General features: G+C 39.0%; 1 protein-coding gene across 5 annotated transcripts in view; it reads right to left on the bottom strand.

The window, feature by feature from the left end:
• The window catches only part of PHC3 (polyhomeotic homolog 3), a 31,487-nt gene that overhangs the window by 10,275 nt on the left and 5,589 nt on the right, over nt 1–15,623 (bottom strand). For 2 of the 5 annotated variants that reach the window (XM_069023883.1, XM_069023879.1), the window contains exons 3-14: nt 15,048–15,206; nt 13,565–13,642; nt 11,881–12,039; nt 11,347–11,445; nt 9,987–10,221; nt 7,633–8,507; nt 6,051–6,201; nt 5,477–5,730; nt 4,620–4,776; nt 3,238–3,352; nt 2,361–2,511; nt 2,038–2,269 (exon numbers count right to left, since the gene is read on the bottom strand). In XM_069023883.1, the coding sequence (XP_068879984.1) occupies nt 2,038–2,269; nt 2,361–2,511; nt 3,238–3,352; nt 4,620–4,776; nt 5,477–5,730; nt 6,051–6,201; nt 7,633–8,507; nt 9,987–10,221; nt 11,347–11,445; nt 11,881–12,039; nt 13,565–13,642; nt 15,048–15,206 (2,665 nt within the window). Of the gene's footprint in view, nt 1–1,794; nt 1,885–2,037; nt 2,270–2,360; nt 2,512–3,237; nt 3,353–4,619; nt 4,777–5,476; nt 5,731–6,050; nt 6,202–7,632; nt 8,508–9,986; nt 10,222–11,346; nt 11,446–11,880; nt 12,040–13,564; nt 13,643–15,047; nt 15,207–15,623 lie in introns of those variants that run through there. The other 3 variants (XM_069023881.1, XM_069023880.1, XM_069023882.1) reach the window with 3 other exon arrangements.

Here is a 15,623-nt window from a genome sequence, read left to right as displayed (position 1 = left end):
TTCTGCAATTGTTTGTTGTGCAATAACTTGGCCAAAAAAAAAAAAAAGGGTGGGGAGTGGGTAAAAAGTCATTTATCTTTCAACTGAAGAGAGAAAGGAGAACAATTCTGCTCAGCTTAAGCCATTCTGTCTCTTCCCCCAGAAGAAGCAGCTAACAGTGCAAGTGTCCTGGACACTGACTTCTCCAAAAGGCTCCAGAGGAACTCAGGAAAAGCCTGACAAGGACATGAGTCCATTTCAGCTGCAGACTGCGCAGAAAGGAAAACAGATGTCCCTAATCTTTATGGAAAAGTGATGAATCACCATCTCCTATAAAACAGCAGATGGTCTGCACAGACTGCACCAAATAGATATATAATATATAATGCCATAATGAAAATCATCTATATTATTTCCTGCATTAATCAATCTATATGATAAAATATTTTTTCAAGAGAGGGACTTGGGAATTTACTGGAAAGAATAAACCCCAAAATTACCAAAAAACCCAAATGCAGCGACGTAGCAATAAAAATTCTGGCAGGTTGTGAATATAACTTTAAATATCTATTGAACTTAAAAAAAAAATAAGTATTTGAGAAACTAGGCATTCATATGGAAAGGAATGAGTAATTATAATAAATTTTCATTAAAAACAGACAAATATAAAGTTTGTTTCAAATCAAAGATCACCTTATTTATAGAATACAAAAAACTAAACCAGATCCAGCAGCTGGTGAAATATTGTAAAAGTAATGGTTTCAAAACAGAAACCACATTTTAAGAATAAGATTTTTGGTTTTATACTTGCAAGTGAATTGGGTTTATGTGGCACTTCAATTATTCTAGCACAGGAGCTACCATTTACTGAGAGCCTAGAATCAGTTACTGAATTAACTAGTGCCTCAAATCTATAAAAACAGTAACTGAAAACAGCAGTGATACAGCTACACTCCATAACACAGCTCAAGTACAGAAACAGGAAGAGCCACATCCTAAACCTAAGGAGCTTTGCTTGTTTCTACAGACATCATTGCAGGTTCCCAGAAGCAGATACTGTTACTGAATTGCAATAAACTATCAGAAGAAAGGTACTTCAAGGATGTCTTTTGCCGATTTTAGACATCTCTTACTCAATTCTTTGCCTGGCCTGCTACAAAAGACTGTCATAATGCATGCATATGACTTAGCAATGAAGATACACTCCTTACAGGCTATTAGTCAAATAAGAGTCACAAAAAAAGGGTATAGCATTCGGGAAAAAGTAGAAAATTAGGAACAAATGTAGCCTGGGTTTTAATAGGTAAGCAACAAAAATTCTGGTATGACTGCTACTGTGGAGATCTGCCTTGTTATCTATCTGTAGGGATTATAGTGTCTGATCAGATAAAATGACATCCTTGGGAAAAGGTGGGGAGTGAAGCTTTAAAGGTTATGATAGTTAGGAAATGGTAAATGTCAAATAATGACATAAAGGTAACTGTGAATATCGAGCTACAGAAAAGGTTTGCGAACAAGGAGAAACCAGATTATTTCTTCTGAGAACAAACTGTGACTAGCAGTATGCAGAGTCTCTAGGGAGAAGATCTCTGAGCAAAGCTATGCAAAATAAAGTTTAACTTTATAGCAGAAACTTGCTTATTCTTTTTTAATGACTTGTATCGTGACAGGTCTTTCAAACTTTACAGTTGTATCAAGGGAAGTAACACTGCTCTTGCTTTTTCTACTGAATAAGCAGTAAGGGAGGAGGGAAGAGAAGAAAGCAGTGTAACAGGAAGGAAGTGTGTCTGATCTCTCTACTGACCTCTTGAGAGAAGTCAGACTGAAGGAAGGAACAGTTCTAATCTCCATCAGCTGGGATGCAACAGCAGAAGTGGGACTAGTTCTATCAACATGGGATTTGTGCTGAAGGAACAAGCAAGAGGAAACAAATCACATTCCAGTCTCTATCACTTAACACTGCTGCTGTTACCACACCACCTCCTCATCACAATGCTGCTATAAAGCAAGGAACTTCATTGCTAACACCAAGAGAACAAGTTATTGTCCATTCCATACCAGGCAGAGAATGTATAAAGGCCCAAACTTCATCGACAGTCCATACTGAGGGGTCAGTTTGCACCACTGGTAAGAGGTCAATGCTCTCCGGCATTTTCCGCATCCTCAGCTCCCGAAGCTCCCGCTCCCTCTCCCTCTCACTCTGCCTCCGTAGGCGCGTGGTCATGGCCGTTGGAACAGCATCTTCATGAGGAGCCAGATCTTCTTCTGCAGATGGATAAGTAATTGGAAGCTGGAAAATGCAGTACAAATACACTACAGTATTAGGCTTTATTTGCAATTCCCAAAGCAATGCCATAGTTTTAAGCAAATATTCCACAGACCTGTCTAAGAAAATGATCTCGTGACGCCCCCTCAGGGCCGCTCGGCCGACGCCCGCGTCGCCCAAGACTTTGGCTATCTGACTTCCGATTCCAACGACTGGTCTTGTCTGATGGAAACAGCCCAAATTTCTTAGTGCAACTAAGGCTGTGCCTAAAGAAGTAAGATATATTCAATAATGCACTAGTAGTTTTTTGGACTGAATTCAATCAAGTAACCATAAAATCACAGTGTTGTAGAAATGCTGCTTAATTACAACAACAGCTGTCACAGAAATATAAGAGAAAGGTATCTCAAAGGCCATTTACTCAAAACCCTCATCTCAATGTGGGATCAAGTACATCTAGATTACCCCGGAAGATGTCTGTCCTCACCATTCTTAAAAATTTTCTCTGATAGAAATACCTTTGTATTTTATCACCTAGTACAGTTCTGCTCTAAAATGTCCACTGAAAATCTAAAATCACATTGTATTTTCTGGTTTCATTTTCACTACCTAGCTGATACCCCATCAAAGGAGGATAGAGGCAAAAATCCCATGTTAAGATCAAAGGGCTAAATCCCTTTAAGATAATTTTGCTTGTGGTGTCCCAAGAAGTACCAAACGAAAAACATGTATTCCCACTACTTAAATGGGAATGTAGCAGACATAAGAGAAAGGTCATGTCCAGACACACTGATGCCAAAAAAGAGCTAAGTGGTGACTAGAAATGGAAAGCTATTCCCCATTTCTAAAACTTATGGTATTAAACATCAACTTTCCAACTGTAATCATGGAAGACTTTGCATTCAGATGTTGACTGTGAATTCTTGCTCTCTTAACCAGGAGAGGTTAATCCATTTACCAGATAATGATAAACAATAACTACATAGCGTTACCTTTTGGCACAGGATGTGGAGCAGAATCTTTTTGACCGCAGAAACTTATTGGGATAACCCATTTTTCCACAAAATTCACACTTCAGAAGATCATTTTCAATTTCATCCAGTCCCTCTAAAGAGAGGAATGAGGAATACAGAAATCAGTTTCAATGACACAAAATTATGTTCACATCTCTCACCTCAAGCAGGCAAAAGATCTTCAAATATTTAACACATTCAACTAAATACTTTGATTAACAGACAATTACACAAAGCTAAGCAAGACATAGATTTCATTCTGTCTAGAAAAGATCTTAAGCAAACTGAACCTTAATGAATCTTCAATTATGTTATTCAATGAACTTAATCAGTTTTTTGTTGAATTTCAAGCCATCCATGAGCAGGTCTGCCCCCAAACATAGCAAGCAATTTAAAAAGAAGGGTTACAGTCCTTATGAATTGCTTTATAAAGAGTTCATTAAGAGAACCAGGCCTTCCACAGTCTAAATGTAAACTCCCCTGTAATGACATAATGAATTAACCTTTTAAAGTCCTTTCTTTGAATAAGCAGCTGCTACAACCAAAGGGACTTGTGAGAGCAAGGAAAACATTGAATCTTGAACATATATATAACACTCAGTCTATGAAAAAGATAAGCTGCACGCAATAAAGAAAAGGATTATGGCATTTGCTGATTTGAAGCTTACTGTTACAGAGTATTTTTCTGTTATTGGTGAGGTGAGATGGCCCTTTTCCTGCACTAGTGCAGCAAGGAGCTGGAAATACTGAGAAAGGTATTTGAAGGGTGTTTCTACCACACACACAATCATACCCTGGTTTACTACCAAAAAAGCTCCTCTACTCAACTTCTGTGTATGTGGATGTTTCCTACCAGCTTATCTTATGAGTAGTTACCAATTCTCTACATAAACCTAACACCAGCTGTCAGGAACAATAATTAAAACAAAAACCATGAACATTTGAATAACTCCACAAAACAGACAAGCTGTCTGAAATCTGAGACACGGTATATTGTTAATACTGAAAAGAAAATTGAATTAACATCTAGTGAAACAAATTAAGGACAAAATAACTGCTGCAAAGGGTTTTGGTATGGAAGATGAACTAGAACTATTCTAAGAGAATGAAAGAAAGAGTTGCATTAAGACATTTAAACAGACCACCAAAACCAGCTCTGGTGCAATAAGGATACAAGCTGTGGGAAAGAAAACCCAGAGGTGGCTAAAAAATTCTGAACTTTCAAATCTTAGATGAATTTATACAAAAATGTGTGTTCACAGAATAATTCGGCTTTTCTGGGCCAGGCCACAGTTTGATTCCCACTTCATAGCACACAGAAGTAGAGGGGAAAAATGGGCATTTAAACAAAAACTACAAACCTTCTGCAATCATATCCTCTATTTCCGTGTCTGAGGAGTTGTCTGCATGTTTTGTGTTCTGCAAGTCTGATTCAACACACACCACACTCATGATCTGACCCTCCACCAGCAATCTCTTCTCTGCAGGCTGTTCCACCAACAAAGATGAACGACTGACCTATTGCAACAAAAGCAAAGCAACAGTGAGTAACTAACATTATTCACAACAGTGAATAATTAAAAACAGTATTTGTGATTTAACAGTTGTAACTAAGAGGATGATCAGGTTCTACTCCATATCAATGAATCGTAATTATATCATGCCAAAACTCATTCCTCAAACAAATTAAGATTCACTCCTGTTCTGCAGAGTTTGCAATTATATTTACCAAGGGAAGAAACACATTATATCTACAGAAATGAAGGAATGGGAAAATGAGACACACATGAAATTAGTAAGACAAGTTTTAAATTGTCAGTTTGTGATTTAAAACTTTCCACAGTAATTCTTACCAGACATGGAACTAATTACACCTAGCCCAGTTACAAGTTGCCAGTGCTTGAAACAACAAATTGTAGCATTTTAGAATTTTAACAGACTTAGTTCTGAGGTTTAAATTAGCATATCGCTTAATTGAGGGATCTAGGAGACAGAAAAATATAAAAAAATTCCAAATGGCAGCCTAAAACCATTCTCTGTAGTTATCTACAGATACAGCCTACTACTCAAGTCACCAATCAGTGGAGAAAAGGTCAAAACCAACATCTGAAACATAATTCAAGATCTAAATATCTACTAGCCACAAATAACATCATTCTTACAAAGAGTTTATTTCAAAGATTAGTAGTAAAAAATTCCTAGCAACTTTTAGGCTTACAGGGAACGGCTCCAACCCCTCCTGAATCACAAAGCCTTCAATGACGTGGGTCAGGATCTGGGGCTTAACAATAGCCTGTGGAGGTTTATTTTCTAGGCTGGGAATGCTATTGGGCATGGATGTGCTGTTGCTCCTTGTCGTTGCTGCTGGAAGCAAAAGAGGTGGTGGTGGAATAGAGGCATGTGAAGGATCAGACGGAGATTTAATTACTGAGGCACTGACTGATGATGTCACTGAAGGCAGTCCCCCGTGTTCTGCAAAAAATAACAAAGCATGTTACATTTTATCACTTATATCCAACCTAATGGGCTCAGAATTCCGGAAGTAAGAGGTGATAAATCCCCAAGACCCATCTCTCCATCCATCAACCCCTAAAGCAGGCTCTTCCCTAGGCTTTATAGATTCCACTTTTAAAATAAGATGTTTTATCTTGACAGACTATTCCACAAACACACCTTCTTCATACAAACAGTTTCCTTTACTCAGTACCTACTAACTACAAGCACAGTTGGCCATTACTTACTTAAACAAACCATAAAACCAAAAGCTACCTTAGTTTGGTATTTGTCCTCACCTGACAAAGGATCTTCTGAATTAAGAGCCTCTCCATTGCCCAAGGTTATGGCTGGGGGAGACAAGGTGGGAGGTGTAGGTGTTCTTGCCATGTGGACACAATCTGAGTCCTCGGGCATCTCCTCTTCACATACATTCTCCACTTGGTAAATCTGCATCCAACAAACTATTGCTTTAGAGAGATTTCCATTCTATCTTAATACCTTGAAAGAGTTGCATAAATACAGTTTTAAAAATAAATTACCAGTTAAGATATGTTAATCTTTTAATAAAATACTTGTTTCCAAACTCCATACCAAACAATGAACTTTGAGGACATCACAATATCTATGACAGTAAAATTAAAATATTTTGTTACAAACCGCAATATATAAAGAAGCACAGTTCTCCAATCAAATAGATCAGAGAACTTGACTTTTTTAGTATCTTATGTGTATAGTTTACTGTATTTTTATTTACACATACATCTGATGTTATTTAAACACATCTGCAAAATGCAAGTTTAATGACAAGTCTTCAAATTGTTCTATCTTATACAGCAGTGTAATCAAACTGAGTATTTCAGAGGAGTACACCAAGACTATCAAGCATTAGTGGTTGTAAGAGATTTTAAGGTCTTTTCCTCAAAAGTGTTGAAATAAATTTACATAAATTCCTGACAGCCAGTTTAGCAGATTAAAATGTAAAACACTACCCTGTCAAAAGCAAACCTGGCTTCTACTCTTTTGCCCAATTTCTCCATGAAATATCAGTTGAGGTTATTACCCTCCTAATTATTACCCTAAAATAAATCAAAGATGAACAGCACACCTCCTTCCTTAACCTGTTGATAACCTCAAAAAAGCCTACAAGAGCTGCTGATTCTTTTGCTCAACTTAATCTCATTAGCATTTTACCACTAAAGCCCAGCAACACCATCTTAAATGTCAGCATTATCTGCATATCACTTTATTTTCCTGTACAGTATTTTAATCCAGTGACTGAAGCCAAAACCTTCAATTACAAACTGCAGACATCTGAGACAAACACTGAACCAAATTAAATGGCGGTGATGGGTACAGTACGAAAATTCCCCTATTCTTTTATGAAGACGATATTTTTAATGTTAGTACAAAATTAATTTTATCCAGAAATCTATCATCTTAACCTGCTATCCATCTTCCACCTAGTACAGATGATTCTCCTAATCAAAATCTATTTGTATTGAGGTAAAAGCTTACAGTCCACATCACATTTACCAAATTCTTTATGTAAGCATTGTCATATATTTACTTGTATTTTTTAACTTCAAATACATTGTAATTTCATTAAGAAACAAGATTTTAGATCTTTAATCTGCACTTTCACAATTCCTGGTTGATATTCCTGATGATCCATTACAAAAAGCCAACAAAAAAAACCCAAACCAAAACATGAAACAGAAGAAAAATGTCTATTAGTTTTATTAAAACTCAGTTCTGTAATCAACAGGCTTCTTGTCCTCTGTCTAGCACCTGATTTAGCTCCCTTTTAAGTCAACGGGCCAGACTCACAGCTCTGGAGAAGCCCAGGGAAAGAATAAAGGATGCAATGTTATCACTCACCACTGGAGTTTCAATCGGAACTGACGGCTGCACCTGGAGATTTACTGCGACAGTCTGTGGCGGTGGAAGAGTCTGAAATGGCAGCTGGACCAAAGCTTCTGCAGCAGGAAGTTCTTCCTCAGAAACCAAAGTGTTTTGAACCAAAACCTGGCCCTGGGACAGAATTTCAGGCTGCACTTGTAAAGACTGCACAGACTGCAAGGGTAGCGGTTGAATCTGGGTTGAGGATGCCGAGAGCTGAGGCGGAGCTGCCAGAGGGATGGGAGCGGATTGCAGGGCTGGATACTGCTGGTGTGGCGTGGAGGACACGAGCTGCTGGCCCGGGGAAACCAAGCTGGGCGGCTCCACGGCCCCGATGTGCACGGCGGGGGAGGGCGGGAGCGGCAGGTGCGGCGGGAGGCTGAGCGGCTGCGAGGGCCGCACGGGGTTGGCGGCGGCCGCCTGCGGAGCGGCCGGCTCGGGCTGCAGAGCCGCCGGCACCAGGGAGCTGGCCTGGGACTGGATAAGGGCTTGAGGGTGAATGATTATGGTGGGTGACTGACTCGGGGAGTGCGATGGCGGAGGGGAGACCACCACTGACTGCTGAGCTGACTGGGATGGGGTAGGAGAGAGCGTGAGAGGCGGAGGATGGATGTGGATAGGGGAGCAGTGGGACTGGACGCCGCTGGGAGCCGGAGGCAGCGCGTGGCTGGGGAGGGGCAGACAGTGCTGGGATGGAGGCGGTTCCTGGCCCGGAGGAGTCTGAAGTGCAATCGGCTGGACTTGCTGCTGCTGCTGCAGGATCAGCTGATGATGGGAAATCTTTGGAGGTGTCGAATGAAGTGGGATCTGCTGATGTTTTACTAGAGAATGAGGTTGCAATGGAGAATATGAAGCTGTGAAGGAAGAGAAAAAAAGTAACAATTAGTATTTATTTCTTCAAGTTCTGAAAATATTATAAAACACCTCAAAAATTCTCACTTTAAAGATCAGCTCAGTTTTTTTAACATTTAATATTTTTAAAATATATTTGTTTAGAAATATCTTCTTTGACAGCATATAGAACACAGGACCAATTTATTAGGGGAGTATATCAATTTCCAAAGTAAAATGCATAAATGAATAAAGGAATATGGCCATGCTTTTTACATATATGTACTTTCTATAAAGAAGTATCTAAAATTATCTTTTTGGTGCTAGGTCTAAGATTATTGCTGATCCAGCCTTATTTAAGAATTTAATGCAATTTTAAATGGATTTAACTTTTGCTTTGAAACAGACTCAAATAGAAATGATAAGCACATCACAATCAACAGGTTTTGCAGATAAGTGCTAAGTTAAAGTGTAGGTAATACTGTTTTAAGATACCAAATAAAACTCCAAGAGTTCAGTATAAATTTAAACCATTGAAAGCATTTGCCTGAACTTGAACACAGGAACTGAGAGGTACAAATCTAAAAATAGTGCAGCTTCCAGAGAAATCACATCACCTTTAAGTGATCCAGTGACTCACCAGTCATTTCTTACAGCACACATACATATTGTCTTCCACACGCAAATCTCTTCTTGCTTTGTCTTGTCCACTTGAGAAACAACTCATTTGTGTAGGTTTTTTGATTTGTTCTGCTACTAAGGACAGATTTTCTTCTTACCAATTTGAGTTCTGAGAGCATTAGGGTTCAATACCTCCAGAATGTCTGCCTCCAAGTCCCGCTCTTTCTCTAAAAGCTGTCACTAAGCCAAGCTACATTCCACAGAATTCAAACCAATTGTCTAGACTACCATCACTTCTTCAAAATAAGAAAGCTAGGATGCAAATATGCTGCATGCAGTGCAAGTGCCACTCTAACCAAGTGCAGGTTATTTTGATTTATCTCAATACAAAACACTGAAATTCTGAGCATTGTTACCTATGGGTTTATAAAAGTACTTGATATAAGAACGTTCTCATGACACAAACGACACAAGAAAAGAAAAACCAAACCACCAACAAAACGGATTTTGATGGGAGCAAGAGGCTTGAGGTGGTTTCAGCCCACATTTTGCTGCCCAGAGATGGGACGGCATGTCCTGACAACAAACATACAGAGAGAGACCAGGAACGAGAATCATGTCTGTGCTGTGACTCAACAGGATATTGCAGTTGCTATATTGTGCTTGTATTGTGATTTAAGAAAATTCCTGCCTCTGCTTCATCAAAATCCTGTGCAGCATCCAATACCAACAAATAAGTGAATTTACTAAGAAAATTTGAACTCTGTTCATGTGGAGTATCTATAATAACACGGCCAGAGAGCACTGAACTCTGACAGAACTGTGATATACGAATTAGTTTTAACTAAAATAACTTTCCTATAGCTGTGTTTTCATCCCACCTGGTGTTATTAAGTGGTGTATGCTGGATGTCCGTGTGACCGGCGTACTCCGACACTCCGGAGCTGGGCTCTCGCCCTTCCTATTGCTTTCTGAGGGATCTGGCTGGCTGCCCTTGGAACTGCTGACAGCTTTACTGGGGCACAGGGACTGAGTTTGACTGCTGCTCTTTGGTGGGCCATTCTGTGAACTTGACAACACACCCAGCTTCTGACTGCGCAACGTCAAGTTCTGAACCTGGGAAATGAGCAAAACATGAAAAAACCCAAACTCTATAAATACCTATGACAAAGATCAGGCAAAAACAGCAAAAAAAAATTACATTTTGTAATGTTTCTCATCCCACGTGATCACAAGAAGCTAAAAATCTGCATATCAAAGTATCTTTAAAGCCATAAAATTTAGAGAAGGATAGGGATCTTTATTACTTCAGTGATAAATACAGAAGTCTTTTTTCCCTTTTTGAATTTCTAAAAGAAATGGAAATTGTTAATTAATTTGAATTAAAGCTTTTATTTTTCTCTTTCATTGTGCCTTCAAAGTAAGTGACACAAGGCATCTTAAGCAAAGGCAATTTTACTTTCACACAAACACTGCAGAAGTGCAGTGGTCTGTGAGTGAGCTTCCACACACATAAACCAGAGGCTTGCGTGGTCAGTGGGACCAGAGTCTCCTCTACTATCTGTGTGCTAACAAAACAGAGACCTTTGTTTCTACATCAGTATTAACCTCCCTTCTCACCATAACACCTCCAATATCACATGAAACAAAAGGTTTTATTTTCTGAAATGTAAATCAGTCAGGGATCACTTTCCCTGAAGTCTGTTATATCACACCCAGATTCTGTACATAACGATCCCAGATCTCCAATCCTACGTGCTGAGCTGAAATTTCATTTCCAAGGATAATGCCTACCCTTGAAGCACTAATTCACATCATCTTTTACATGAAAAAGAAGACTAATTGTTATCTTGTTATCACCATCCCCTATTTTGATTACATAATCCCTTCCCCACTCAGCAGTTAGTACCTGTGTAATGAACAGCTAGTTTACATTTCACTTCTCACTGCTCCATGTGTCACCACAGGGCACACTCAAACCCAAGACAACAGTACTTGTTTCCTCACTGGCATGCAGGAGGCATTCACAGCCATCCTGTCCCAGTGAGGACAAATCAACCTTCAGCCATCTTCACAGGTAAGGTGACTCAGCTGGAGCCTGGCAGGCCCAGCCCAGCAGCTCATCTGCTCTCTGGTCTGGGGTGCAAGTAAAGCTAGAAAAACTTAAGCACAACATTTCTTTACTTGTCAGTTTTGTCCCACTCGACTGGACAGGCCTTTAGTAAGCTTGCACAAGCTCACCTGAGTAGCTGCAGACTGACAGGAAGATGAGGAGGATGAGGAGACAACAGGAATGTCAGACTGGACAGCAGCCACAGTGGTCGCAGGAGTAAAAATAAGCTGTTAAGCAAGAAAAAAAGTACATGGTAACAGACTGAAATTTTTAAAATCAGTGAAAGAAATGCAGTATCTTAAAGAGATACATAGCATACACATACTGATGTACAGCTTCTAAAATTTACTTTTTAACTTCTAGATTAATTTATTTAAAGAACTATTTATCATGATAATTTAAATAAACAAAACTAAAAGAGAATAATGTAAACCAAATATAATAATATATTTGTTCTGCACTTTGAGAAAAATCTTTGAGACAAATAAACACATCTATGATCTTTCATACAAGCACTTAAAAGAACTTTCCCTTCAATACTACAAATTAGTGAAAAAAAGACAAGAGAACAGCCTATCTATTATATTTAAGAAAGAGAGCTTAGATCTTCCAATAAGGACAGACCAAAGCCAAACTTTGTAAGGACTGCAGTCAAAACTTACCATCTGAGCTCGTAGATACATTTGGGCCTGGCTTGCACTCAGGGTGGGAGAGGTGCTGCCCAGCAACATCGTCTGTTGGGTGATGCTGCTGCTGGTGGTGTTGGAGGTCTGAGAACGGCTTATTATCTGTGCAGGTGTAGGAGAGGTGGAGAGGTTAATCTAAGGAAACAAAAATATTGCTTCTGTCATGGAAATTCCATCACCCTAGGGGTCTAAAGCCAGAAAGCCTTTGACAAAAATGGCAGGGGCAGTTGGAATCTCTGAACTGTAAAGATATCAAAAATATATTGAGCCGATCATCATAAAATTGGGTTCTGGCAATACTGTACGTTTTTATTCTTACACTGCAAGCAACCACTTTGCAGTAAATAGTAATAAGCAGTCATAAATATAAACAATGATAGGAAGTCTGTAAAATATGCCTCATAGAAACACACATTTATTGAATATGTAGAATGAGTTTTCAATATTTTAAGAAAAACACCTGAACTTTAATATTTAAGATCTTTAAATGTTTATATTAACTGCCTGGACTGGTATCTTCCATTATGCAACTTGATCAGGACGCTCATTTGTGCCATCACGTATGGACTTTCAATCCTCATTTCATATATGCACACTAAAAAATGACTGAAGACTAAAACCTTCTCCAATTTCATATTAAATGCTCCTCAAGAACCACTCTTTAGCATCTTCTAAAAAAAAAGAAGCGTTGTGGTTTTGCTTTTCCTTTTTTTCTTTTTCCTAACCAGTCTAACAGAGTTAAGTGCCCAGCTCTTTTTCATCACTTACTTAAAAGATTTCCTTGAAAAAACCCAGCCCAATTGTTTTGTTAGTTTAACATCAGACATCTTAATAGACTTTCCCTCCTAAATTTAATGAATGAATGGTTTTACTTCTAACAACTGTAAGCCAAGCCAAGCTATGAGAGCTTAAAAAAAATACACAGTTAAATCACTGAAGCTATGCACTGGAGTCATGAACAGCTTGAGGGTGTGATTAATAAGCAGGATGTCTGTAGGACCAACAAATCCTACTTCACACAACTGTAAAACTGTACAGAAGAGACTGTGCATGTCTGACAATGGCACTTAAAGAAATACAGCATGAACTGAACACAGAGCCGCTCACAACTGAAACCTGAGCACATGCCTAGAATATGGGAAGTGAAACTGCAAAAAAGATGCATGATAAAAGATGATAATCAATAAAAGAATGAATGCTATAAACATTTAATCACTTTCATAAATATATGTGAGCATTGACTTGGATTCTTTAGATTTAGTGCTATTTCATCCCTGATACACAGTTACAATTTTCACCTACAGTAGTGCCCTGAATAAAAAACTAATGTAGAAAATCCAGTAAGAAATCATGTAAGAGATGAGAGCTCAGGGAGTGATTTCTACAGGAGTTTGAACAGCCACTGGTGCTTGTGGAGTGAGCAGCTGCCCCTGAGAGAACCAAGAGGGGTCTGGGACTGGGGAAGCCAACAGCGGCCAGCAGCAGTCACACACAGCACCCGACACTTATTACAGAGTCATCATACTTCTGTTCACAGTGTCTGTAGTACTGATTTTAACAATACAAGCTGAAATGCTAAAATATTTTCTGTTTTTCCCTGCAGCCATATAAGAACCAAGCGGGGTTGGGAATGGAGGGAGGGCTTGGTGCAGTTACGTACCGAGGTCTGCGACATGCTTGACTGCTGAGTGACACTCCCAGTGGGGGAAGTACATTGCCTCCCACCTGACAGGCTTGCCTAAATAGCAAGAATATGTGTCAAATAATGAAATCAGAAAGTGCTTAAGTGATGTTCATTTTATTGTATAAACCATCAGAAACAGCCCTCTCTACCTTTACGTTTTCTCTGAGTTAACAATAAGAATGCTTTACTTGGTGGAAATAGTTTTCAGCAAAGTGCACTCTGCACTATGGGATGCTACCTGCAAGGTGCAAAATTCCTTGAAGTCCTACCAAATTTCAGACATATAATTCTTTCAGATCAAGACTTGAAGGAAAACAATCAGAGGTAAAGTCTGCCAAACTGCTAATGATGTAGCTAAGTGATCACCTCCCTGCCTATGGTGTTTAGAACTTAAAATGCGATATCATTAAGAACTGTCATTATTAAAACTCACATCATAATTTTATTGTGGTTAGAATAGTCTAAAACAAAGCAAACTTTATAAATGCTGTAGAGAACAGCCTCATATTCTGGAATGGTAACTTATGTATGCACATCTAGCATCTACCACTGGATGCTATTCCAGCCCTTCCGATGAACAACAAGGACAGTGATTTAGTTTTATGTATGAACAGAACCAAAACTTCTCAGCCTTTCCCAATCTGATTTTCTTTGCTCTGTCTCAGTAGCTGTATGTCCACATAGAAATCCATCACAACAAAAAAGACAAATCAACATATTACCACAGCCTAATGAAAAAGGTATAGAAGAAAAAGCCAGGAGCAAAAATTAGTCAGTCCAGTTCTGACACCAAACAGCCATATCCCTGAGGTCTTTAACTCCATTTAGCATTTCCCTGTGTAAAATCATTAACAACCATCTCTCTCTGCAAGATCATATTCTCAATCCAAGGCCAGTTGAGGTCAAAGGAATTCTTGCCACTGCTTGAATTCAAAATGGGCCTCCTCCAGTGATCACTGATGTTAAAAGCTGTGTTTCAGATATGAAATGTCATTTACCTCCTACATTTTCACACTCAGGGTTAAAATTTAATTTTACCATTACTTATAATGCAGCCAGATGTGAGGCAAAACACTAAGATGCCAGATGTTCATTATTTTTTATTTCACTAAGATACAATGCTATTCATTACTCCCCCCATCAACTTTTAGAGAAAATCATGGGATGAAGATTGAAGTAGTCTATTTTTAATATTTATTACTGCTTGATGATTTACATGATGCATTATAATGTATGCAATAAAGCATGGAATGGTTGCCTACTGGAGCATCTATACCACTGGACAAAATCCTCCAAACAGTTTGGAGGATGATACAATTTAAAATAACAACGTCATTAAAATATAACAGTGAATTATGAGGCACTAAGCTCAGGCACTTAAGCTGTTATTACGTTTGACAACAACTGTAGCCCTGCTCTAGATAATACACGGTTCTTTTTCAGCAATCTTCACTCTCACCTGTGGAACAGTTGCCAGACTCTGAAATTGGGTACTGCTTAAGTGCTGCTGCTGCAGAGCAGCAGTCTGCAGCATTAGATGCTGCTGTTGGGCTGCATACATCTGCTGGAGGTACTGAGCAGCTGAGCTAGGAGGACGATGCAAGGCCTGCTGAATAACCTGTGATGAATCAGTAGGTAATTAATTACAATTACAGAGCACACACCATGCTGACATGATGTTGAAGTTTACCCTTACAAGGAAATAAAACCAAATGAATTTTTTTCACATCAGTTATGAAATACTGAACTTGCTCCCTCACTGTTCTTGACCAAGTCACAGAGTACTGTCAACATCAATATATTCACATTCTCAAGGACAGCCTGACAATACAGCATCATTCCCAACACATCATCCCAGCCTCTCAGCTGCTTGTCAACACATCCTACACCATGTTCTGCTTTTTGAGAGATCAGAATAGTGTGTGAGAAATCCAGTTATCAAACATAACAGAATGGACTGTACAGAGTTCAAGGAGACCTAATTTCAAGAACAGCAAGAGGGGGCTGGATCCCACATAGCACTTAAACCCACACA

Source organism: Aphelocoma coerulescens, chromosome 9 (assembly GCF_041296385.1).
Source record: "Aphelocoma coerulescens isolate FSJ_1873_10779 chromosome 9, UR_Acoe_1.0, whole genome shotgun sequence".
In the NCBI taxonomy this organism is placed as follows: domain Eukaryota; kingdom Metazoa; phylum Chordata; class Aves; order Passeriformes; family Corvidae; genus Aphelocoma; species Aphelocoma coerulescens.
The sequence above is the reverse complement of the archived record's forward strand: the minus strand, read 5'-3'. Positions and strand labels throughout refer to the sequence as shown.